We start from the raw sequence: 27,086 nt of genomic DNA, 5'->3' as shown, positions 1-27,086 counted from the left end.
CTTGCCTTCTCATACACATACACACACACACCTCACTGGAAATTGATGAAAAGCCACACTAAGAAGACTTCCTGCTCAGAGAAGTGAACCCACAACAGGGGCTGATAGTTAAAGTTCTATGGAGAAGTGAACCCACAGCACTTTGCAACCCTTCAAGAATGGCTAAGAAGAGGGAGCTTTAAGTTAACATTTCCATAGGGAAAATGAAGCAAACCAATAGAGGGAAAGCGGAAAGACAAAATTTCGCAGCAGCAGGGGTTGTTTTGAAAATAGATAACTATTGCAACATTTTATCTAAAATCCAGCAGCTAATCAATTTGAAAATAGAACTGATCCTACAACCTGCTTCCACCCTTTTTGAATTTTAAATCCTAAACCCATTAGCCTTCCACAAACAAAACCATTTTTTTTTTTTTTGGGTAAAAGCTTCATTAGGCATCAACACTCAAATTGGAAACACAACTTTTTCTCATAAATATAGGTGTCACTTTATGACTAAACTCTCTAACACCATTGGTTGATCACATTCATTTAAGTTTCAGGTTCTATTAAGATGATTACTTAAAAATTCAAGTTGTGGTCTAAAGAAAGGCAGCCTTTTCTAATTCAATCAATTAGAACATGTTCAAATCTCACACATAATGTATTGTGTGTTCAATTCAATGCATGCAGAATGTAGATAACATAACAGAATTAGATTTTTTTCACTTAAGTGAATCACAAAATTGAAACATTATCTAATTATTACAGACATAAGAAAATTATTTGAAGGCATTGTTTCAAATTTTAATCATTCTTCATCATGATGGCTATATTTTCTTGATTATTCTAGTCTACAGATTTCCATTTTCATGGAGCATACAAACAGAGCATACAAACAAGTTCTTAGTCCATTTGGGTTTCATAGTGAGTTAGTGACTACTAGTTGGGCTCTGGTTTTTATATAATTAATCAATCAGCATGCTGGAATATTCTGTGAATGCATCACAATCTCGTGGAAAGGAAATAGGAAAATAATAATGCAAGCAGCTACAATTGAAAGTTATGTAGAATTATATGATCAATTCCAATAGTACTAAATTTAAATTTCTTCTCTGAGCATTGCCACATCATTCTTGTAAAGTTTTTTGTATGAATTTTAACAAATCGAGGCTCAAGTAACATAAATCCCTTATTATCAATCATCTATCCAAAGCACCAAACAACTAACCTAGAATTTAATATTTCATCATCTATACACGATTATAAACATAAATTGAACTTTAGCAGTAAAGTTTACCTTGTAGAAGAAATGGTGGCAACACTAGTTTGGCCAAATGAGTGTGCAAAAGATGCTAGGGTTTCAGCTTGAATTTCGATTGAATGTTTACTGCAAAACCTAGAACTTTAACTCAAAGTCTGCAAACCTAAGGATGCACAGAGAGATCATAAATAATCCAAAATCATAGATAGAATATGTAAAGCTAGATAAGTAAATTGCTATTCATATTCTGGAAGTGTCACACATGGTAAAATGGGAAGGCAGACAATATTAACAACACAATAGCACCATCCCTTTTTAATAGAACACAAATATTGCACAATATATTCACTAACGTCTGATCATACCTGCAAAGCCAAAGAAAAAGGAATTAACAATATATTCACTAACGTCTGAACATGATTTTCGTAAGTTGGCAATATCAATGAAAATAAGAATTAATACTTAAATATCTAATTCATGATCTCAATACACACCATTTGAAGGAAAAGAAAAAGAAACACTACAAGCAACAAGCAATTATTAACATAATCATAATTCTTAGCCTCTTTCCTCACAACATCAAGAACATAATCAATAAACTCACTGTTCAAAAAAAAAAAAAGAATCAATAAGCTCACTATTCAGATTATGGACTGCTCAATGTTTGTTTCGAATAGTGGCATACTGTTCATCTTCTTTTGAAGCTTGTTGCCCACTAGATGCATCCAGCACCTATAATCTTTTCATTCTTCTCTTTCTCACCTAGGTTACCAAATGGACTGTTAAAGTTATCAAGACCACATGAAGACAAGCTTGCCTACACATACGATTGTGCCTACATATGAAGAATTCCATGTAATAAAATTGTGTCTACATATATGAGAACTCCTCATAACTAGCAGTATTTTCAAGGGACATAAACCTGCACTACACAATAATATAATACATTACAGGTACTTCCTGTGAAACATACAGAAAGGGTTTAAAATCAGATAAAAACTATGCAGGGTACATTTTCCTATCCTCCAAAAAAAGATCTTATCAGACCAACCTGTCTGAGCTTAGAAATCCGTTGTTTATTTTCTTTTTATTCTTCAACTGAATGAAACTAAGTTACTGTTTGACTAATTATTTATAGTAAAAAAAAAAAAAAAAATTTAAAAATGAATAGAGTTAACTTGTTGTGTTCCTAGATAAATGAAATGCAAGTAAAAAAAAATAAAAACATTAAGTAGTTTGATTGTCATTTGGCTTTTTGCTGTTGTTTACCATTTATTTAGTTTCTTTTATATATCATTGCTAACCTTTCCACAAATTTGTAAATTTCTTGTAAAATTAATTGGTAACAGCAAGATTTTGATCTTATTTTACAATGTAATCAGGAAGCAAGAGTTATTTGTTAGTGAAACTGAGCATATACATATATATATATATATATATTTCTCATATTTGTCCTATTTTATTTCAACACTAGACATTTTATCTTCCAATTTCAAATTTGCCAGTTCTTGCCTCAACGAATTCAAACTTGTTGATAATCAATGAAATAGCAAATTCACAGATGCTATATATTGAACTCACAAAACAACAAAATTCCCCAAATGCAGCAATAATTGAAGACTGAATGGTGACAATAGGAACTAGTTGATTTCACAAACATGAACAATATACATACAGAGCAATTCAATTTTCCAATTTGGAGTAGGTTCAAATGAATATTCGATGTAATAGAGTAACTGAATTCAAATCAACAATAAAACCTAAAAACTAGTAAAATCCATTAAAAAAAAATGCCCAAGCCATAAAAATGGAGAGAAGATGAGATTACAGAGAGAGTGAGAGAGAACTCTATACCTATTCATTGCCCTTGGTCATTGCTCCATTTCAGAAATCAAAGCTCTAATCGCGAACAGAACAATAGCATCACATTAGATTAAATCAGATCATCTAACGAACTAGGGCAAAGCAATTGCATCAGACTATCCAGATCACTAAGGCCTAAAATCGATTCAAATCAAAAGAGATCCAAATCATACGGCCTCGATCTCCTTCTCTCTCTCTTCGATTCTCATATGTGCTTTGTATATAAGAAGTGAAGAGAGAGGAGAGCGAGCCAGAGAAACCACGATCGATCACGATCTCTTGGATTCTCCTCTGTGTCTAGACAATTGTCCTTCTCTCTCTTGGATTCTCCAAATCACAATCGAGCGAAATCAGATTTGGGAAACGAGAGTCTAGGCAAGTTTTACATAATCGGGGGTTTAAATAAAATGGAAAATAAATAAAAGAAAATAAGAAAAATAAATTGCGCACATGAATGACAAGTAAAAGGAAGTGATCTTTTTTCCTATTCCTAATTTGCTTCGGCTGATTTGTTGTGGCAATAAATTTTTTTGTTTTTTTTTTTTTTTTTTTTTTTAAGGGCCAAACAATTAGTCGCAAAAAAAATAGACGCAAAAAGCTACATTTATAGAAGTGGTAAGGGTCTAGTTTATGATTCTTAATGGAAGAAATTACCTTTGTATTATGCAACTTCACACATGTCTTGAGATTCTTTTTGCATGTTCCTTGTCTGACTGGTTTATTGTTCATGTTTATTAGATTCCCAGTTAATGAAAGAGGCACAATGAAGTATGTTGTCGAGTACTTTGCAGAGATTTATGGGTTTGTCATCCAACATACTCAATGTCCTCATCTAGAAGTTGGGTACCAACAGAGGCCAAATTGTTTGCCTATGGAGGTCAATACTCGAACTTCTATCCCTCTTCCCCCCTATGTGGTGATGTGCCAACTTTTGCATCCCTAAAAATGTTACATTATATTAGTTGTACTTGATTTGATTCTCTATTGCACTTCATGGCTCCTGATCTTGCTAATGTTGATGAAATGATGTTTCTATTTGTAACTTGAGTATGTGCTGATCTCTATCTATTAAAAAGATCCTTCTTTCTTCTTCTTCTTGTTTTTTTTTTCTCTCACTCTCTTAGACCATCTAGTTTCATGCAGGAAATACTCTGCCTGAATCCAGCTAGAAGAATATCAGCTCTTGATGCGCTTGCGCATGCATACTTCAAGAATGATGATGATGATGATGATGCTACTTCAAGAAGAAGAAGAAGAAGAAGAAGATGATGATGATGAAGAAGATGAAGATAATGTTGGTGATGATGTTGATGATGATGATCCTTGATTCCAAGTCCATAACTTTTCTTTGCTGTTGTTGTTTTGTTGACAGACTATCTCTAGGTGATCTTTCTCTCATTCACTGTAAATTTTCTCCTAACTCAAAAGGTTTTGTTGCAACCAATTTGTGCTAGGAACCGGGTTTTATGCAATTAGATTGTAATTAGGTTTTATAAACTCAGATCTCAATCTAACTCAACTCGACAAGTTTGTCAACATCCCAATCCATTGGATTCGGCTTCAAAGAAATATTTTGTGTCCCTTAAATTTCTTGTTTGGCAACATTTTTGTTTTTTGTTTTTATTTTTTAAGAAACATGTAATCTTGTTTGATGACTTGCTCCTAAAACTACTTTCAGGATTTTTTTTCCCCTTCAAATTTTAGTTAAAAAATGGATTCCATTAGGCCTGAAATATATATGGAGAACTGAGGCCTTCAGAGGATTATTTAAAGGCAATGGTACTAATTGTGCACGTATTGTTCCAAATTCAGCAGTCAAGTGCTTCAGCTACGAGCAAGCTTCTAAGTATGATGGTTTCTACCTATAGTTCCTTCACAAATATAAAAGAACATTGATTAGATTTCTAGTGTTGGATGTTCTTCTTTGGTTCTGATTTTTTTTTCTTTTTTAATTTGACAAGAGATTCCAAAATTTAATTTTAAATGGTACTTACTGTGTTTGTGGAACATGTTTTGTTTAGTGAATTTAATCTTTTTGGTTATGGCTTTGATGAGTTTTATGTGTGTAAATATATGTATGTATGTATTTATGCTAAATGGCCATATTCAAGTCTTCTATATGATTTACTAGGCTAACTTTTATGCGTATTAGCTATCTAGGTTATACCTACTATTACTAAGTTTTTTTTTTTTTTTTTTTTTTTCTTTGTCTTAGGACAATACTATTACTAAGTTAGTTGCAGTGCAAAGTTTATCTAATACATTTGAGGATAGAAAAAATAGCTTGAATTAATCACTTCTTTGCATTCGACATTAGTAGTTTGGTGAGAAAGCGAACCGAGAGGAAATAGTAAATTCTATATTACATAGATTATGGAATCTGACGCATCTATAAAATTGTTTAGTCGTTACCATTATCTTCTCCCCTTATTTGATGCCTTAGTGGCACGTTTGTTTTGCTGGTGTGGAAGGTTCGGGGTAGGAATTTCATTCTACTTTCTGTCCATACCAGACCTCGAGACAGGATTCTAGTGGCACACAAAAATGTGGCAAGTGCAGGATTGAAGTACCTTTGAAACATGGGTATCTGTAACTCATTATGTGGTGATTATCTAATACTCATTCCAATAGGAATGAACTAAAAGAGAAGAATGTAAAAAGTTTGCCCTGCAAACTACTGAAATCCACAATCAGCATGACAAAAGCTTAGGCAACATTTGCAAGAAGTATAGGAGAAAATGACAAGAAACAAAGAATCTTTGTTGCCAACGCATACGTAAGCAAGCTGTTAAGGAGGGGTTGACACCAAAAGTTTAAAATTTTCTGTCGACAAAGGGTCGAACACGTTCAGAAGAGGGTCAAGAATAAATGAGGTAAAGTTAGTGGCCCAAGAAAGAGGAATGCGGAGGCAGTACATGGCAGCAGTAGGAAAAAAGAGAATTCAGAGGCAGTTGCAGCAGTTGCAGTTCATGGGTAGTTATAGGAGCATGGTAAATAGGCATGTGGCAGCACAGCATGGCCATTGAAAGTCATATAAAAGGTGGAAGTTCAAAGAGAAAAGGACCTTCAACAAAATTCACAACCCATGTGGAATTAGGCGTAACATAACTTAATTAGAAGTAGCTTTTGTACTTAGGAGTAGTTTGTTTGTAATTCAGCCTCTGTGGCCAAGTTTTTCTCTGTCGATTGTTATGCATTTTGAACTTGTAACTTAATTCTTGTAATTAAGTGGCAAGTTTACTTGTTCTCCAACCAAATTTCAGTTTATTTACACTTGTTTCTTCACATTACAACCTCCAAAGAAGTCCTTGAAACTGTCAAGGCATAGAACACCAACCACAATTGTTTGATCTGTTGTTGTTTGTGGAAGTTTGGTTTCTCTATCGATTTGATCCAAACCAGATTTTTGCAAACATATTTTGGCACGCCCAGTGGGGACCTGTCTAATTTGGAGTGATGGCTAGGAAGAAACAACACGAAGTTTTTGAAGACCCTGAGAAAAGGGTTGAAGATGGAGAAGAGTTGGATGGTGAGGTTGAGGGAATGCAAGACAACCTAGGTGATGGCCATTCAGTGACCAGACAGGAAATAGCCAAAATGTAGCCAAAGCTAGCCAATCCAGTTGCCCTCCTGCTGATCCAAGAAGGGCTCTTCTACTGCATACTCAGTAAGCAATTGGCTCCGTATCTGCATATGAGAACCAAGTGATGGTAGATGACTTGCTGGCTTTGTTTGAGAAGGCTAACGTCAAGCCCAGCCAATCAAGAAGGGTTGGGGAGGAGACTCAGGTAAATAAAGCACAATTCATAACTCCAGTGGTCCCTCCACAACATACAAATGTAAATGAGCATGTATCATTTCATAGACCTCCCACACTCCAAGAAAGATATGAGGAGGGAATGACTGTAAATCCAAGACTCCACTTTTAGTTTACCCTTCCAAAAAGAGGACAGGGAGCAAAAGGATTACACCAATATAGTATATACAGAAATCAGCAAAATACATAGAAGAGGAAACCTCAGGAGATTACAAGGGAGATAAATGACAGCACGAGGGACGAAGCCAGGATTTCAAGATGGGGGGGTGGGGGGGGGGGGGGGCGCCAAACAATATGTATATCCAACTCCAGCTACATTTACGTTTTCATAGATTCTAGTTTGAAAATAACAACGTATCAAAATATATCAAATAGTTAATATAAACAAAGATACTTTAAAAAAAAAAAAAGGCAAAAAATCGACAAATCAAAACTAAATAGTTTTTTTTTTTTCTTCAATTACATCTATCAAAATTGAACTTAGCGTTCTTTTTTATAACAGAATTCATCTATGATTGAATTTGTACTAATTATTTAGCAATTTTCTTTTCAATTTACGGAATTAGTTATTGCCTTCTAGTCTTATGTCTTATTTTATATTTATTTGGTCAAAATAAATAATATTTTATTAAACATATATGCTATATATGCATAGGTTATGGCAAACACGGGAGGGCCATGGCCACCTTTGGCCATAGTGTGGCTACATCCCTGGATACAAAATAAATAAATAAAAGTGGAAATCAAAAGTGAAAATATTAAAAAAATAAATAAATTACAAAAAAATATCAAGGTGATTAAAATATTAAAATAAAATAAAATATTAAAGCCTCAGGATTCTCAAAGAATTGAAGAATTGATTCATACACTCAATGATGATCTTCACAACCATATAGACAAACCAGTTAATTGTGGAGGATGATTAATTCAAAAACTGAAGTCTCAGGATTCTCAAAGCAAATTTATAATTTATCATAATTTTTATTTAATTTTTACAAATTACATTATGATTCATGTTATTGTTATTTAGAACTTAAAACATAGCATTAATGGTTGGGGAAAAGAAAAAAGAAAAAAGAAAAAAAAAAAAGCAAAATTGTGATAAACATAGTTAAAATTTAAGTAATTTTATGTTTTTTACTGTTTAATTTTAATTTTAAAATTGATTATTAATTATTTATTTGAAGCTAGTACAATTTAATACAAAATACATATTATATCTTGCAACAGTGGGGTATTAATATTAGGAAAATGTTATAAACTCTAAATAATCTATCAATTTTTTTACCAAACTTCTCACATGAGTGTGGGACCCACACAAACCCACGTGTGTGGATCTCATACCCATGTGAAAGATTTAGTAAAAAAGTTGGTAGATAATTTGAAGTCCTTAGTACAACTCTTATTATTATGTGAAATTACTATTCAGAGAGTATTTTCAAAAATTATAAAAAAATAGTAATAATAATAAAATTATAATTTTAAATATTAATATTGATAATATTTACTATTTTTTATATATTTTTTGTTGAAATCCTCTGATATCTAATTGTCCCTTAATATTATGTTATGTAGACCACCATTTGCAGCCAATTACTGAAGAAGCTCTAAAGGAATCAAAAACAATCACTACAATTTACAAAATCCCATTCCATCTTTGTCTTTCTTTCCTGCCTTTTTGATGATTGTCAATTTTAGAAAGTAAAAGTAGCAACTTAATCACATAAAACACATAATCAATCCCATAAAATATAAGTAAAATGTAAAATTGTATCTCTCGTGATAGATTCCACCATAGAGTATGTGTGGTCATAACTATTTTATGTGATTAATTATTTTGCCAATTTTGTATGCATAGTTTTATTAATATAGAAATGAGCAAAAATATAGACAAAAAATCAATCACATAAAACAATCGTGGTCATTAATTCTATAGTAATTTTCAATACTCCACTAATTGGGCAAGATCACAATCAATACTTGCTTTCCATAAAAAGGTTAGAGATTTTCCATAGTTGTAGATACAAAGTTTAGGATTATGATTTCTTTAAGCACCTAAAACTGAAGCCTCAGGATTCTCAAAGAATTGAAGAATTGATTCATACACTCAATAATGATCTTCACAACCATATAGACAAACAAGTTAATTGTGGAGGATGATTAATTCAAAAACTGAAGCCTCAAAATTCTCAAAGCAAATTTATAATGTATCATAATTTTTATTTAATTTTTACAAATTACATTATGATTCATGTTATTGTTATTTAGAACTTAAAACATAGCATTAATGGTTGGGGAAAAGAAAAAAAAAAAAAGAAAAAAAAAAAAAGAAAGCAAAATTGTGATAAACATAGTTAAAATTTAAGTAATTTTATGTTTTTTACTGTTTAATTTTAATTTTAAAATTGATTATTAATTATTTATTTGAAGCTAGTACAATTTAATACAAAATACATATTATATCTTGCAACAATGGGGTATTAATATTAGGAAAATGTTATCAACTCTAAATAATCTATCAATTTTTTTACCAAACTTCTCACATGAGTGTGGGACCCACACAAACCCACGTGTGTGTGGATCTCATACCCATGTGAGAGATTTAGTAAAAAGTTTGGTAGATAATTTGGAGTCCTTAGTATAACTCTTATTATTATGTGAAATTACTATTCAGAGAGTATTTTCAAAAATTATAAAAAAATAGTAATAATAATAAAGTTATAATTTTAAATATTAATATTGATAATATTTATTATTTTTTATATATTTTTTGTTGAAATCCTCTGATATCTAATTGTCCCTTAATATTATGTTATGTAGACCACCATTTGCAGCCAATAACTGAAGAAGCTCTAAAGGAATCAAAAACAATCACTACAATTTACAAAATCCCATTCCATCTTTGTCTTTCTTTCCTGCCTTTTTGATGATTGTCAATTTTAGAAAGTAAAAGTAGCAACTTAATCACATAAAACACATAATCAATCCCATAAAATATAAGTAAAATGTAAAATTGTATCTCTCGTGATAAATTCCATCATAGAGTATGTGTGGTCAAAACTATTTTATGTGATTAATTATTTTGCCAATTTTGTATGCATAGTTTTATTAATATAGAAATGAGCAAAAATATAGACAAAAAATCAATCACATAAAACAATCGTGGTCATTAATTCTATAGTAATTTTCAATACTCCACTAATTGGGCAAGATCACAATCAATACTTGCTTTCCATAAAAAGGTTGGAGATTTTCCTGATGATGATTTGGTTCTATATATATAGAACCAAACATCCTCTCCAACCAACCAACATCCTCCCTCTCTCTCTCTCTCTCTATATATATATATATATATATATATATTACACAATTTGAAACTTAACTACGAACAGAACTAGAGAAGCAATTTCATCCAGTAAGCTCCTCTCTCTCTCTCTCTCTCTCTGAAACTATCATTTTCAATTTTTTTTTGATGTTTTTTCATAAGTCCTTGATGGAGATATATGCATATTTCGATTCATATATCGTTTTCAATTTCCTTCAATAATTAAGATTCAAAAATGATTGCGAAGAGTAAAAAAAACAAAAAATCTCAATCATTGTTGGGGTTTTATATGACCTGCATGAACCAATTGTTGCAAATAATATTCATGGTTTGGTTGCAATTTTTGACCAATTTTTTTTTTAGTGAGTTTTTTTTAATATTTTAAGTAAATTTTTTTTATTAGATATACTTAAAAAGTAAAATATTTATAAAAAAATATTTTAAAAAATACATAAGATTAAAAAAATGTGTTGAATTTTTATATTTTTGGTATTTAATGAATTTTGTAAAGATTTTTTTTACAAATATTATATTTTTTAGGTTTATTTATGTTAGGTGTATCTAAAAATAAATAAATAGAATATTAAAAAAATTGTAAACACAAAAAATATAGAAAATAAAAAATTCAAATTTTTAAAAGTGGATTCAAAAGTCTCAAATCAAATAAGGTGATTAATTTTTTTTAAATCAAATAACTTTCTTTTTCTTTGTTTTATGCACAGTACACAGCATAACTTTAACACAAAAATATTTGGACAAATTACAACACCAAAAAAAAAAAAAAAAATTATGTGTTTATTTTGTTTTGAAATTAGTTTCGCTCTATTTTTGGGGCAAAGTTTCACTCTATATCATTTCATGCATCTAATATAATTTATAGGGCAAAGTATCACTCTATTTTTAAAATTTTTTATGAATGTTTTAAAAATTTTAATACTTCTTTTTTAGTTTTATATCAACTCAATTTATATACAATTAAAACGTTTCAAATTTAAATGTAACTTTTTATAAAATTATTGAAGAATAGAAAATTTTAATATAACTTTTTATTATTATCATTACTACTAAGAACTATTTTTATTAAAGTTTTTTTTCAATCGTGGTCATTAATTCTATAGTAATTTTCAATACTCCACTAATTGGGCAAGATCACAATCAATACTTGCTTTCCATAAAAAGGTTGGAGATTTTCCTGATGATGATTTGGTTCTATATATATTGTAAGAACCTAAATGTTTAGACAACTAATTAGTTTATTAATAATAATATTAAGCCAATCAATAGTGATTGTTAAACCATTAAATTATAATATTAATAGGACCATAATTAATATCAATATTAAATTCTTTTAAACAAAATTATTTATCTTGATGTGATTAAAATTCTGTATCAAAATACAGTTGTAAAAAAAAAACTAAATGGATTAAATTGATAGTAAATAAGCTAGTTAGAATTTAGTAGGAAGAAAACCATCCAGTTGAAAATAATAATATTAAATAAGTAAACAAATAAATAAATTATATATACATATTAATATTGTATTGACACCAATTTCAATTCAATTCTATAAAAAAAATGTGATCAAGTTGCAAGGAAAGTGGCTGACTGCCACTTCCTTTTCTTTTTATCTAGGTTACCTGGCTTGCATGCATATTTTTTTCCCAAGTCCACACTCAACCTCCCTAAGAGAAGTAAGCATGCAATAGCATTCCAAGCCTTGACTAAGACAGCCACGGCAGGCACAGTCTGTAAGCTACCATCTAAGCATTAGATGAGAGTTCCTAAGCAAAAAGGAGAAATAAAGTAAAAAATAAAAAATAAAAAAATAATAATAATAATAATAATAAATAAAATAATAATAATAACAAATTAGGCCCTCAAACTCCTATATTAGGAGCACTATTCAGCCTTATTACACACACTTGTAAGAGCAAAACAAAGAGAGAAGAGAGAGAGAGAAAGCAAGAGAGAAGAGAAGGAAAGAAGGGCCTAACACTTGGGTTTTTTTTACTTCACTAAGGTAAGAATACATCACCTCTATCCTCCCTTAGATACCTCTAACTGAATTTATATAATTTATATATGCAAGACTAAGCATGGTTAAGTCATATATAGCAAAATAGTCCATGCATGTTTAAAACTCTGATAGGATGAGGGTTTCATTATGTTATAATTTCATATTCCTACTTACAAACATAGATATATGGCTTAGTTACTGTTTTTGTGTGTTCAATATTCTCCATTGTTGAAATAATCTTGCAAGAGAGTAAAATGAGATGAGAATGGCTTCCCTTTACTTGAAGCTTAGATTCTTCTCACTGTTTCACACTTTATCGGGTGAAAAGGGGGCTCTAATAAATTGAAAATAATGGATGTTAAAAATCTGTGTATACTGGAAGTATATTTAGATGTTATACACTGTAAAATTTTTATAAAATCATCGGACACCATTTTCTTACCAAAACAAATATTTTCCCTAAACATCACTTACAACACAGCAGAAGCAGCGACTTCAAACAGGTCCCATTTTCTCTACAAATAGTATTTTTCTGCACAACCACTTGGAAAAGTTATATTTTTAAGTTATATTTCAAACGCCGCTGGTTTCATAATTTTTTATTAAGTATTGAGAGAGAAACACTAATTTTTCCAAAATGTGACAGAATCTGTCCAGTTTTCTTATAAAAATTATTTAACCATCTTCGACTGGTTTTCAGTCTTCACACTCTTCTGTAAATATGTTCTAAACTCAAAAATTTAGCAAACCTTTCTGATCATTCCTCTTTTCGACACCGTTTGAGGACCCTTTTTATTTTTCAAACACAGAACATCTGTGCTGGAAGTGAATGAAACTCACTGTCCAGAAAACCAATTTTCTTCAAAAAAAATATTCTCCATTTTAAAATCGTTTTTAGCCCTGATGTTCTTCTCGAAATATTTTCCTAACTCGATGAACTAGCAGCAGTTTAAATATTTTAATGACCTAAGACCATACTGAGAGTGTAACAATGTTGTATTCTCCTTGTAGGATGTCAAGCCCATCTTATAACGAGGACTGGCTCTCGGATCCCGAACCTGAAGAAGAACCCTTATTAACAGACCCAGAAGTAGGGGCAGAAACTGAGGAGGAGGACCCGGATGAGGATCCGGAAGAGGAGATGATGGATGAAGAGGAGTCCGAGCCTGAGGAGGAAGGTCCGGAGGAATATCCAGAAGAAGAACCGCTAGACGAAGAAGATGCAGAGGTAGACGCGGAAGTGGAAGTCGTGGAACCCTTGGCCGCCGTTCCACCAGAAGAGTTTGGTTGGGCAGGAAGTGACACTGAGTCTGACCCCATCTCCTCAATTGAATATGCCTTCGAGGAAGGTGAAGCGGACTTGGGGGACGTAGTGCAGATGGGGGCATTTCCGATAGGGCTAGAGGCGTATGTTAAGCTAGAACCCCTAATACCTTGCGAGTGGAAGCACCGAAGGGGGGATGACAAATATCTGGGGCCTGTGCAAGTTATCCGGGAGTTGACAATGGCCATGTATGAGGTAGGACCGCTACCACCAGCCCTGGAAGACAATTACACTAATTTCTTCCACCAACGAGACATCTTCCTGGCAGCCCCACCAGCTGAAAAGCTCGTACCCACGAATGGGACAGTCGACTTCTTCGACCCACTCACCTACGAAGAAGTCCCTATAAGGATCTTGGGCCAACATGCGGGAATGGGAGGGCTCAAGCTGCTAGTTCGTTGGAAGTGCTACGGGTTGTATGATGAGAGTTGGGAGTATGCCTGGCAAATGCATCAGCACTACCCATGGCTTTTTGTTTGAGGGGAGGAGGGACTGAAGAGGGTAGACTAGGCGGATAAACAATTTTGTTGGAATTTCATTGTAAAAGCCTAGTCTAATAGTGGTTATGAAATGGGGTGAAATAATCCCCTTGGTTTGGTAATAAATGTAATTTTTGGTCATGTAACCGATCCTTGTTGCAATGAAAAGCTTTTGTTCTAGTTAAACTTAGTGAATACTTGTTCGCATAAATTAAATAATTAAATAAGTACTTACATCGTGCCGATAATAAACAATTAATATCCTTCATGCAGAAAATGGCAGGAAGAACTAGGGGAAATGGATTCAATGACAACAACGACAACAACACCAACAGTGACGTCATGAATTTCGTTCGAGCAATTACTAATGAACTAAGAAACCAACCCAGGCGTGAAAACAACAAGGCAGAACTAATAGCGAAATTTCAAAAACTCAAGCCCCAGAAATTTTACGGAGAACCCAATCCCTACGCGGCGGAGGCATGGATAAGGCAAGTAAAGAAAATATTGGAGACGCTAGAAATTCAGAATGAGCAAGACCAAGTGTCCCTCGCCTCATTTCTCTTCGAGGGGGAGGCCGATTTCTGGTGGACGATGATCAAGGAAAGTCGTCGAGTGGCAGAACTGTCTTGGAGACAGTTCGAGGAATTGTTTATGGAAAAGTACTTCCCAAACTCGGTGAGGCAAGAGATGATCCAAGAATTCCTCCAATTGAAACAAGGGGGCATGATTGTGACACAGTATGCCAATCGGTTTGAGGCCCTTTCTCGCCATGCCAAAGCTATAGTGGCAAATGAAATAGATAAGGTAAGGCGCTTTGAGTGGGGACTCAACTCGGGACTCCGAGACAAGCTGGTCGCAGTGCAGCTATCTACTTATGCACAAGTAGTAGATAGGGCTCTTGCTCTAGAAAGAGAGAAGATGGACACTGCAAAGACTCAAGGTCAGCAGTCTAGAGCCAATCAGCAAAGAAGCGGAGGACCCTCAAGGAACAATAGGACCCTTGCCACTTCGGTACCTTATACTAGGGGGCCACAACAACAGCAAGGGTACAATACCGAGCAACGTAATGGGGAAAGGACTAGAAGGTGCTATGAGTGTGGCCAAGAAGGTCACTTCAGGAACAACTGCCCTCTAAGGTCAGGCGGCTATATCAATCAAGGAGGGGCTGTTCAACGGAACAAATGCGCTCCAACCCAGGGAACACGAACTGTGCAAAATTCCCAATCCAGAAGAGGTCAACCGCCAACTAATCGGAATGTGGGACAATCGAGAACTCAACAGCCAGGAGATGCCAATGCAAGGAAACCTTGGGTGCCAAATCAGGGTGCCCCCGGGAGAGTCTTTGCACTCCAAGAAGGAGAAGACACTGGAAATCCTTCAGTGATCCAAGGTATACTCATCCTTATGAACTCGTGTGAACAAGTCTTGTTTCATTCTGGAGCATCACACTCTTTCATATCTGCTAAATGTGTTACAACTTTGGGATTAGAACCTGAACGATTAGAAATGCCTATGAGTGTAGCCTCACCGCTAGGAGGTCAAACTCGAGTAGATCTTGTATGCAAATCATGTGAACTAGGAGTCTCCAGTTTGCGTTTGACTTGCGACCTACGGGTTATGGAAATGTCAGACTTTGACGTTATCCTAGGAATGGACTGGTTATCAGCCCATAGAGCCACCATTGATTGCTATCAAAAGACGGTGACTGCTTACTCTCAGGACGGAACGCGATTCCAATTTAAGGGGGATAGACAAGATTCCCTATCACCGACACTTCGGAAATCAAAGTGGCACGACCACCTAGCTAGATGGTTAGCTAGCTTAGTTCTGGAAGACAAGGACCGTATGGAACTAGGGTTACCTCGTGTGATACGCGAGTATACTGATGTATTTCCGGAGGAATTACCAGGACTACCTCCAAAGCGAGAAGTACACTTTACCATCGAACTACAACCTGGCACATCACCGATCTCAATGGCACCACATCGTATGGCACCAGCTAAACTGAGAGAGCTAAAGACACAGTTGCAAGAATTGTTGGACAAGGAATTTATAAGGCCAAGCACGTCCCTATGGGGAGCACCAGCCTTATTCGCTAAGAAGAAAGATGGGACGCTTAGGTTATGCATTGATTACCGCCAACTCAATAGAGTCACCATTAAGAATCGGTATCCAATACCTAGGATTGATGACCTCTTCAATCAGCTTAGAGGGGCAAAGTGTTTCTCAAAGATAGACCTCAGATCTGAGTATCACCAGTTGCGTATTCGGGAAGAAGATATTCCTAAGACAGCATTTCGAACCCGTTACGGCCACTATGAGTTCGTAGTGATGCCGTTCGGCCTAACCAATGCACCAGGTGTGTTCATGAGCTTAATGAACAAAACATTAACGCCTTACTTAGATCAATTTGTGGTAGTTTTCATTGATGATATTTTGGTGTATTCCCAGTCTGAAGGAGACCATGAACAACATTTGAGAATAATACTTCAAACCTTGAGGGAGAACCAATTGTATGCTAAAGCTAGTAAGTGTGAATTCTGGATGAAGGAAGTAAAGTTTTTGGGTCACGTGGTGTCTGAAAAGGGAGTATCGGTGGACCCAACTAAAGTAGAGGCAGTGACAGAATGGAAGCAACCTAAGAACACATTCGAGATTCGTAGTTTCTTAGGGTTGGCCGGTTACTATCAAAGATTCATTCAGGACTTCTCAAGATTGGCCAAACTAATGACACGCTTGACTCAAAAAGGAGTTAAGTTTGAATGGAACGAGTCTAGTGAAAATTCATTCCAAGAACTTAAGAAAAGATTGACGAGTGCCCCTATTCTCATAGTACCAGAGCGTGACGTTGGGTACAATGTGTATTGTGATGCTTCCAAAGAAGGTTTAGGGTGCGTGTTGATGCAAAAAGGCAAGTTGGTGGCATATGGATCAAGGCAATTAAAGAACCATGAGAAGAATTATCCCACTCATGACTTAGAGTTAGTAGCCATAGTTCATGCACTTAAAATTTGGAGACACTACTTATATGGTGAAAAGTTTGAGATATTCACCGACCACAAAAGCTTGAAATATCTGTTCACCCAAAAGGACCTGAACATGCGTCAAAGACGTTGGATGGAGTACCTCGAGGATTACCAATTTACCCTTTCTTATCATCCCGGCAAGGCTAACGTTGTAGCAGATGCCTTAAGCCGCAAAAATAGAGGGATTGTTGCTAGTTTAGCCCTTAGAGAATGGAATATGATTGGAGTGCTCAATGAATTTGGGGTACAAATGGAGGTCCAAGATGAAAAGGCTTACCTTGGTGCTCAAATTGCTATGCCTAAAATTTTGAGCGATGTATTAGAATCACAACAGTACGATCAGGAGGTGGCATTCATCAAGGCACGAATGGAATCTAGTGAAACCATGCCTGGTTGGGAAATTCACACAGATGGGAGTTTGAAATATCAAGGTCGAGTGTTCGTGCTGAGTGACGACTCACTAAGAGAAAAGGTACTTAAGAAATTTCACTATTCAGTATTCGCAGTACATCCAGGAGGTACTAAGATGTATCAAGACTTAAAACGCCAATATTGGTGGGGCGGAATGAAAAAGGATGTAGCCAAGTTTGTGTCTTAGTGCCTGACATGTCAACAAGTAAAGGCTGAACACCAAAGACCGGCAGGAACCCTTCAACCTTTACCAATCCCAGAGTGGAAATGGGAACACGTAACCATGGATTTTGTGACGGGTTTGCCTCGATCACCACAGAGACATGACGGCGTATGGGTAGTGGTAGATCGACTAACTAAGACAGCCCAATTCTTACCTGTCGGGTCATCAGATACGTTAGACTCACTCAGTAGATTGTTCATCAAAGAAATGATCAGATTACACGGAGTACCAGTGAGTATCGGGTCTGATCGTGACCCTCGATTCACTTCCCAATTTTGGCAGAGCTTGCAGAAGGCAATGGGAACGAACTTATGTTTTAGCACGGCATTTCACCCACAAACAGATGGACAGTCTGAAAGGACAATACAAACCTTGGAGGATATGCTTCGAGCTTGCGTTATGGATTTTAATGGAAGTTGGGAGAAACACTTACCTCTCGTTGAGTTCGCTTACAACAATAGTTTCCAGGCCAGTATTGGAATGGCACCGTATGAAGCACTTTATGGGCGACCTTGTCGATCACCAGTCTGTTGGACAGAAGTAGGGGAAGAAACCTTGCTAGGACTCGACCTGGTTCAGGAGACCACTGAGAAGATATAACTGATCAAACAACGACTAATCACAGCCCAAAGTCGCCAAAAGAGTTATGCGGATAAAAGGAGGCGGCCCTTAACCTTTGAGGTAGGCAATCATGTTTTTCTCAAAGTTCGACCTCGTCGAGGTATTACGCGATTCGGAAAGAAAGGAAAGCTGGCACCTTGTTATGTGGGACCCTTTGAAATTCTGAGCAAGGTAGGAGAGGTAGCATACCGTCTAGCACTACCACCACAGCTCGCAACAGTGCACAATGTTTTTCACATCTCGATGTTACGGAAATATGAGCCACACCCTTCACATGTTATCAATTGGGGGGAAATTGATCTCAATGAAGATGCAAGCTTTGAGGAAAAACCCATAAGGATTGTGGACCGACGAGAAAAGAACTTAAGAGGCAAGGTCATCTACTTGGTGCGAGTGTTGTGGCAGCATCGAGGAGTGGAGGAGTCTACTTGGGAAAGAGAGGATGCAATACGAGCCAATTACCCTCAGTTGTTTGAAGATAAAGGTACGTGTTAAAATTTTGAGGACGAAATTACTTAAGGGGGATAGGTTGTAAGAACCTAAATTTTTAGACAACTAATTAGTTTATTAATAATAATATTAAGCCAATCAATAGTGATTGTTAAACCATTAAATTATAATATTAATAGGACCATAATTAATATCAATATTAAATTCTTTTAAACAAATTATTTATCTTGATGTGATTAAAATTCTGTATCAAAATACAGTTGTAAAAAAAAACTAAATGGATTAAATTGATAGTAAATAAGCTAGTTAGAATTTAGTAGGAAGAAAACCATCCAGTTGAAAATAATAATATTAAATAAGTAAACAAATAAATAAATTATATATACATATTAATATTGTATTGACACCAATTTCAATTCAATTCTATAAAAAAAATGTGATCAAGTTGCAAGGAAAGTGGCTGACTGCCACTTCCTTTTCTTTTTATCTAGGTTACCTGGCTTGCATGCATATTTTTTTCCCAAGTCCACACTCAACCTCCCTAAGAGAAGTAAGCATGCAATGGCATTCCAAGCCTTGATTAAGGCAGCCACGGCAGGCACAGTCTGTAAGCTACCATCTAAGCATTAGATGAGAGTTCCTAAGCAAAAAGGAGAAATAAAGTAAAAAAAAAAAAAAAAAAAAAAAAAAAAAAAAAATAATAATAATAATAATAATAATAATAATAATAAATAAAATAATAATAATAACAAATTAGGCCCTCAAACTCCTATATTAGGAGCACTATTCAGCCTTATTACACACACTTGTAAGAGCAAAACAAAGAGAGAAGAGAGGGAGAGAAAGCAAGAGAGAAGAGAAGGAAAGAAGGGCCTAACACTTGGGTTTTTTTTACTTCACTAAGGTAAGAATACATCACCTCTATCCTCCCTTAGATACCTCTAACTGAATTTATATAATTTATATATGCAAGACTAAGCATGGTTAAGTCATATATAGCAAAATAGTCCATGCATGTTTAAAACTCTGATAGGATGAGGGTTTCATTATGTTATAATTTCATATTCCTACTTACAAACATAGATATATGGCTTAGTTACTGTTTTTGTGTGTTCAATATTCTCCATTGTTGAAATAATCTTGCAAGAGAGTAAAATGAGATGAGAATGGCTTCCCTTTACTTGAAGCTTAGATTCTTCTCACTGTTTCACACTTTATCGGGTGAAAAGGGGGCTCTAATAAATTGAAAATAATGGATGTTAAAAATCTGTGTATACTGGAAGTATATTTAGATGTTATACACTGTGTAAAATTTTTATAAAATCATCGGACACCATTTTCTTACCAAAACAAATATTTTCCCTAAACATCACTTACAACACAGCAGAAGCAGCAACTTCAAACAGGTCCCATTTTCTCTACAAATAGTATTTTTCTGCACAACCACTTGGAAAAGTTATATTTTTAAGTTATATTTCAAACGCCGGTGGTTTCATAATTTTTTATCAAGTATTGAGAGAGACACCAATTTTTCCAAAATGTGACAGAATCTGTCCAGTTTTCTTATAAAAATTATTTAACCATCTTCGACTGGTTTTCAGTCTTCACACTCTTCTGTAAATATGTTCTAAACTCAAAAATTTAGCAAACCTTTCTGATCATTCCTCTTTTCGACACCGTTTGAGGACCCTTTTTATTTTTCAAACACAGAACATCTGTGCTGGAAGTGAATGAAACTCACTGTCCAGAAAACCAATTTTCTTCAAAAAAAATATTCTCCATTTTAAAATCGTTTTTAGCCCTGATGTTCTTCTCGAAATATTTTCCTAACTCGATGAACTAGCACCAGTTTAAATATTATAATGGTCGAACATCGTATGGTATGGGTTTCATATTTTTTTTGTTTAACCATACAGTGCTGAAAGGAGAAGTATGCGAATTCGTAAGAAATCTTGCGATGACTCCTAAGACACTCTATCACATTTATTTTGGTTGCCATATGTGATCGTGTTGTGCTATATAAACCTTATGTCACTGTGGTTCTCAAACTAAAACTCACACATGCATTAAAATGTGAATTCGATGAAGTAAAGAAACACGAAATTGAATAGATGCATTAAAGTTTACGAGTGATGGGGTGAGCCCGGTTTAGAATCTTGCGCAAGTGAGTTGCGAACCCTAACATGGCACGAGAAGGTATTTCGGCTTTTATCGGTGTAGGCGATATAAGGTTGGTGGTGCGGGTGTCACAACATAGACCGTTCCCTTGGGGCAGACCGTGATGTCACGACTCGGGTACATAACCCTGGTGCGTGGGCATCATTGGTAGTTACAGTAAGTAACATTTGAATATTTGACCAAGGGGGAGTCAGAATTGCCCGTGGCCATTGCTTAGCGGTTGAGTGAAAATAGTGCTCCGCGGGGAGTTACTTAAATTTATCTGATAAACTGAATCTATGAGAAATTAGAAAGAAAAGCATGCATTTTCCTTATGATAAATCACTATTTCCATTTGTCATTTTTATTTATTTATCTATTGTTATTATTTTAACTATTAGCATTTCTGTTATGCTTATTAAATGCTGCTTATTATTTTGTTATTATACGATATTTATTATTTATGAGTATTATTATCGGGGTGGGTATTTTCGGGTTGTGGTATATTACTGAGCTCGTCGCTCATTGGCATTCTCGTTACCCTGGCGTTTTATGCCAGGTACCGAAGAAAACGAAGGAAACACCGAGGCCGTGCAAGGTAACATTCAGCCTTGGTTAGCTTGAAGAGTCCCCAAATTCCACAAACCATTTCCTATATTTCTCTATCTTTTCTTTCGCGGCTGTTTTAAATTTCTTTTTGTGTACCGAGACCAAGTTTTAAGTTTTATTAGAATTGTAATTTGAAAACTTTAAAATTTTTGGGTTGTTAATTAATGGATATTAGTGATGTTTGATGGCAACATTGATTTTAAGTCCTAAATCTTATTATGATGTCCAAAAAAAAAAAATTGGGGCGTCACATGTATAGAACCAAACATCCTCTCCAACCAACCAACATCCTCCCTCTCTCTCTCTCTCTCTCTATATATATATATATATATTACACAATTTGAAACTTAACTACGAACAGAACTAGAGAAGCAATTTCATCCAGTAAGCTCCTCTCTCTCTCTCTCTCTCTCTGAAACTATCATTTTCAATTTTTTTTTGATGTTTTTTCATAAGTCCTTGATGGAGATATATGCATATTTCGATACATATATCGTTTTCAATTTACTTCAATAATTAAGATTCAAAAATGATTGCGAAGAGTAAAAAAAACAAAAAATCTCAATCATTGTTGGGGTTTTATATGACCTGCATGAACCAATGGTTGCAAATAATATTCATGGTTTGGTTGCAATTTTTGACCAATTTTATTTTTAGTGAGTTATTTTAATATTTTAAGTAAATTTTTTTTATTAGATATACTTAAAAAGGTAAAATATTTATAAAAAAATATTTTAAAAAATACATAAGATTAAAAAAATGTATTGAATTTTTATATTTTTGGTATTTACTGAATTTTGTAAAGATTTTTTTTACAAATATTATATTTTTTAGGTTTATTTATGTTAGGTGTATCTAAAAATAAATAAATAGAATATTAAAAAAATTGTAAACACAAAAAATATAGAAAATAAAAAATTCAAATTTTTAAAAGTGGATTCAAAAGTCTCAAATCAAATAAGGTGATTAATTTTTTTTAAATCAAATAACTTTTTTTTTCTTTGTTTTATGCACAGTACGCAGCATAACTTTAACACAAAAATATTTGGACAAATTACAACCCCCAAAAAAAAAAAAAATTTATGTGTTTATTTTGTTTTGAAATTAGTTTCGCTCTATTTTTGGGGCAAAGTTTCACTCTGTTTCATTTCATGCATCTAATATAATTTATAGGGCAAAGTATCACTCTATTTTTTAAATTTTTTATGAATGTTTTAAAAATTTTAATACTTCTTTTTTAGTTTTATATCAACTCAATTTATATACATTTAAAACGTTTCAAATTTAAATGTAACTTTTTATAAAATTATTGAAGAATAGAAAATTTTAATATAACTTTTTATTATTATCATTACTACTACGAACTATTTTTATTAAAGTTTTTTTTTTTGATGTAAAACATCTTTTTAAAAAAAATATTCTATTCATTTTTTATTGTTTGGTGAACAAAATATAAGTAAAAATGTTTTTCATTATAGTTTCAAAAACTTCTTGACATTAAAAATTATGTAATCAAACTCTTTCAACGCATTTGACTTTTCAAATAGGTATCCTAACTTTTTCATGCAATATAAATTTTTCGTTTCAATTATGAACTAAACGTCGAAAAACAAATACAAAATATTTTTTTGTGTGTAAAATCGATTTATATGAAAAATATTTTGTATCAAAACAAATGGAACCTAAATCAACTTATTCTTGGTGTAAAAGTAGAAAATCATCGAATAGGATCTACATAATTTTTTAGTTAATTTTAATTAATATTTTTCATGGTGTGAGATTCTTTCAATAATTTGAAAGTTATTTCTTTCTTTTAATTGATTTTTCCTTTCTCTCTTGCTTTCCTTCTTAATTTTGCTTGTTTGTTTTTATTAAACTGAAGCATTACTTGATCTAAAGAAAAGAAAAAAAAATTGAAGCAGTATAAAAATAAAAAAAAATAAAAAAACTGAAACAGTATAGTTTTTTTTTAGTTATTATTTTCAGATTGTATTTGGTTCATGAATTTGAAAAAAGATTTGAAAAAAAAAAAATGTGTATAAAATCTATCCAAATCGGTCCTCAAATTCATAAACCAAACATAATCTTAATCAATTTGGTGTTATTTTCTAGTTTTTATTTTTATTTTTTTATATATTGGTGTTATTTTATGTACTACGACTAAGTTGTAATTTAAGAACTTACAATTTCCGGGTTGTTAATTAATGGATGTTGGTAATATTGGTGGCATTATTGATTTTAAGTTGTAAATCTTAATATGATGTCCTTAAATTTTGGGACGTCACAACATGGTATCAGAGCCTTGGTTGAAAAACCCTTGTGACCTAGAGGGACCGTAAGCCTGCTTGTTAAATAACTTATTAATGGTTATAGTAATCATTTTTAGTTACTAAGTAGAATTTTGATTTTTGTAGATGGCAAACGAAAATCAAAATGGATGGTTGGAGGAAGAACCCGAGATGTTAGAAGAACCTATTGACTGGGAAGAGGATCCAGAGGAAGAGCCAGAAGAGGATTTGGAAGAGGAATTCGGAGTGGGAGCTGAGGGTGAACTTGACTTTGATCAAGAAATGGAAGAGTCTGATCCAGAATCCTCGATAGAGGACGGCCCTGAGGCGGCTTTGAGACACATGATTGTGCCACCTGTCCTGCCATATGGAAAGGCAGTATTTGTGAGGGTTACCCCAACTAGGCCGTGCTATTGGAGGAGCTCGCCTAGGAGAGACATGTTTATCGGGCCTGTTCAAATAAGAGAATATCTGGACAAAAATTTCTATCGAGTATGGAACTTACCACCGCAATACGTCGCCAACAAGGGTGATGCGTTTCTACTCCAGGATATCCGGAGTACCCGACCTCCTTTCGGTCATGTTGTCCGAACCCTAGACCCATTGGTAAATTTTTATAGAGCTTCCACATATCACGAGATCCCTACCTGCGTGATTAGACGAATGGTGGGTCAGAATGGGGTGTGGATGGTCCTTGTCCGCTGGGAGTGTTATGGCCTACCCGATGAAGCATGGGAGTTGGAGGAGACAGTGCGTCAACGTTGTGTCCATTTGCTTGGATAGGAAATGGCAAGTGTGGAAGCTAGGACAACAACAAATTTTGTAGCACTTAATTGTAATAGTCCTAGTTTCTAACTTACGGTTGTTGGCAAAAGTACCACAACGAGATAGGAAGGGTTAGAATGAATTTTTCTTGTTTTTGTTTTTGTTTTTCTTTTTATGATTTATTATTATTAATGAAATCCTAGTACTTTTTCTGTATTCAACTAGGACTGTTTTATATGCATTTTATCAATAAATAAATAACGATAACAATAACAATAACAATACCAATAATAATAAATAAATAAATAAATAAACAGAGGGTGTAACCACAATATCCTTCATACAGAAAATGGCAGGAAGAACTAGGGCAAACGGATCCAATGACGACAACAACAACAACGACAACAAGAAGGGTTGGGGAGGAGACTCAAGTAAATAAAGCACAATTCATAACTCCAGTGGTCCCTCCACAGCATACAAATGTAAACGAACCTGTATCATTTCATAGACCTCCCACACTCCAAGAAAGATATGAGGAGGGAATGATTGTAAATCTAATACTCTACTTTTAGTTTACACTTCCAAAAAGAGGACAGGGAGCGAAAGGATTACACCAAACTAATATATACAAAAATCAGCAAAATACATAGAAGAGGAAACCTTAGGATATTACAAGGAAGATAAATGACGGCACGAGGGACGGAGCCAGGATTTCAAGATAGGGGAGGCCAAACAATATGTATATCCAACTCCAGCTACATTTACGTTTTCATAGATTCTAGTTTGAAAATAACAACGTATCAAAATATATCAAATAGTTAATATAAACAAAGATACTTTTAAAAAAAAAAAAAGGCAAAAATCAACAAATCAAAACTAAATAGTTTTTTTTCCCCCTTCAATTACATCTATCAAAATTGAACTTAGCGTTCTTTTTTATAACAGAATTCATCTATGATTGAATTTGTACTAATTATTTAGCAATTTTCTTTTCAATTTACGGAATTAGTTATTGCATTCTAGTCTTATGTCTTATTTTATATTTATTTGGTCAAAATAAATAATATTTTATTAAACATATATACTATATATGCATAGGTTATGGCAAACACAGGGGGGGCCATGGCCACCTTTGGCCATAGTGTGGCTACATCCCTGGACAGCACCGGAGGCAGAATTAGAGGAAAATTATAGATAATTATGGGGTTCTCCCCGTGTACCATACAAGGGTTAAAAGGATGTCTTCTTCACAACCAAATTGAGGTGATAAACCACTTAACATGCCAAAGCTAGATGACCATAGTGCGGGTATAGCAGCTTCGCAGAATCATGTAATCATACTTTCAGTTATTGATGTAAAGGACACCGTGTGTTGCATCAAAAAGATGGGTCAAATTGGCTTAATAAGCTTGAAAAAAAAAGGGAAGAATTTCTTCTGAAAAAAAAAGACGCAGGCGCACGAGGTCCACATCAGAATGTCAAAGTTACATAATCCCACTAAATCCATAAAAATCCTAGTTAACCGAAAGAATCATTTTCTATATTCTTTTTGTCCATGAAAACCCACCACAGCCTTAGTTAAATACAGACAAGAATATTACTCTTCCCTAAATTCCAAAATAAGTTTCCCAAAAGGGTTATTCATGAAATTCTAAGGCCTCTAATCTCCAACTTGCTTCAAGCAAATCTCATCCTGATCAATTAGGTGATTCCAACTCCCGTCTTCAATCTCATGAGACACAAAGCCTGAATTGCTAAAGCCCACTGACCAACAGCTTACATAAGAAGCACTCAAGGGACATCACTACACTATCTCTTAGCAGAAGAATATAAGAAAATTTAAATAAATATTCGCCTATCCGTATCGGGATTTTGGAATTCAGATACACATATTCACCAATATATCATGTCTTATATCGGCTGATATATGACCGCATCATCAATACTAAATTCATAAAAGAGGTTTCACTACACTATCATATCTTCAATTCACCAAGACAGACATATAAACAGTGGTTAAATCAAATTACTTGCAGATAATCAATCATATTTAGATCACAAAGTAAATAATCAATTCATAAAAATAAAATAAAAAAGCAAATCACAACAAAAAGTACATATATATGATGAAGAAAAAACAAAATAGGTACATTTGAAGTATATTACCTTGTTGACATTGACATTGGGGGGCCAATAATGAAGGAACTTGTAGAAGTAATCGAACATCTCCACAGAGGATCCGACATTCTTGGGTCCAACGCTGACCCGATCCGACTCCTTATCTCCCTCAGTTCCTTCCAGTTGATCCAATCGGTCTTCCTTGGCGGACTTCTCAACTTTCAGCTTCTTGGCGCCGCCGCTATCCTCGCCGGAATCTTCCCCGAAACGTTTCGAGTCGGCGGCGGGGAGTTGTTCTTCGGTGGCGGCGATTGGGGTTTCAAGGTCCATGTCTTGGGCGGAGGGCT

The 27,086-nt window shown here is 34.2% G+C and overlaps 1 protein-coding gene across 4 annotated transcripts; it reads right to left on the bottom strand.

Moving 5' to 3' along the window:
- Positions 1 to 664: 664 nt before the first annotated feature.
- Positions 665 to 27,086, bottom strand: LOC145804324 (uncharacterized). 4 transcript variants are annotated; one of them, XM_082898014.1, is made up of 2 exons: positions 26,788 to 27,086; positions 665 to 1,369 (listed from the first exon to the last, which is right to left on the bottom strand). In XM_082898014.1, exons 1-2 carry the CDS (start codon positions 27,067 to 27,069, stop codon positions 1,367 to 1,369), a joined length of 285 nt encoding a protein of 94 aa, XP_082754140.1. In that variant the 5' UTR covers positions 27,070 to 27,086; the 3' UTR covers positions 665 to 1,366. The 4 variants fall into 4 exon arrangements, with proteins under 4 accessions (XP_082754140.1, XP_082754139.1, XP_082754137.1 ...); XM_082898013.1 differs by lacking the exon at positions 665 to 1,369 and adding an exon at positions 1,455 to 1,608; XM_082898011.1 differs by lacking the exon at positions 665 to 1,369 and adding an exon at positions 1,876 to 2,005.

The sequence above is a fragment of the Camellia sinensis genome, chromosome 12 (genome assembly GCF_055761805.1).
Source record: "Camellia sinensis isolate YWXY chromosome 12, ASM5576180v1, whole genome shotgun sequence".
NCBI classification, from domain to species: domain Eukaryota; kingdom Viridiplantae; phylum Streptophyta; class Magnoliopsida; order Ericales; family Theaceae; genus Camellia; species Camellia sinensis.
Note: the sequence above shows the minus strand (reverse complement) of the source record. Positions and strands in the feature narration are given on the sequence as shown.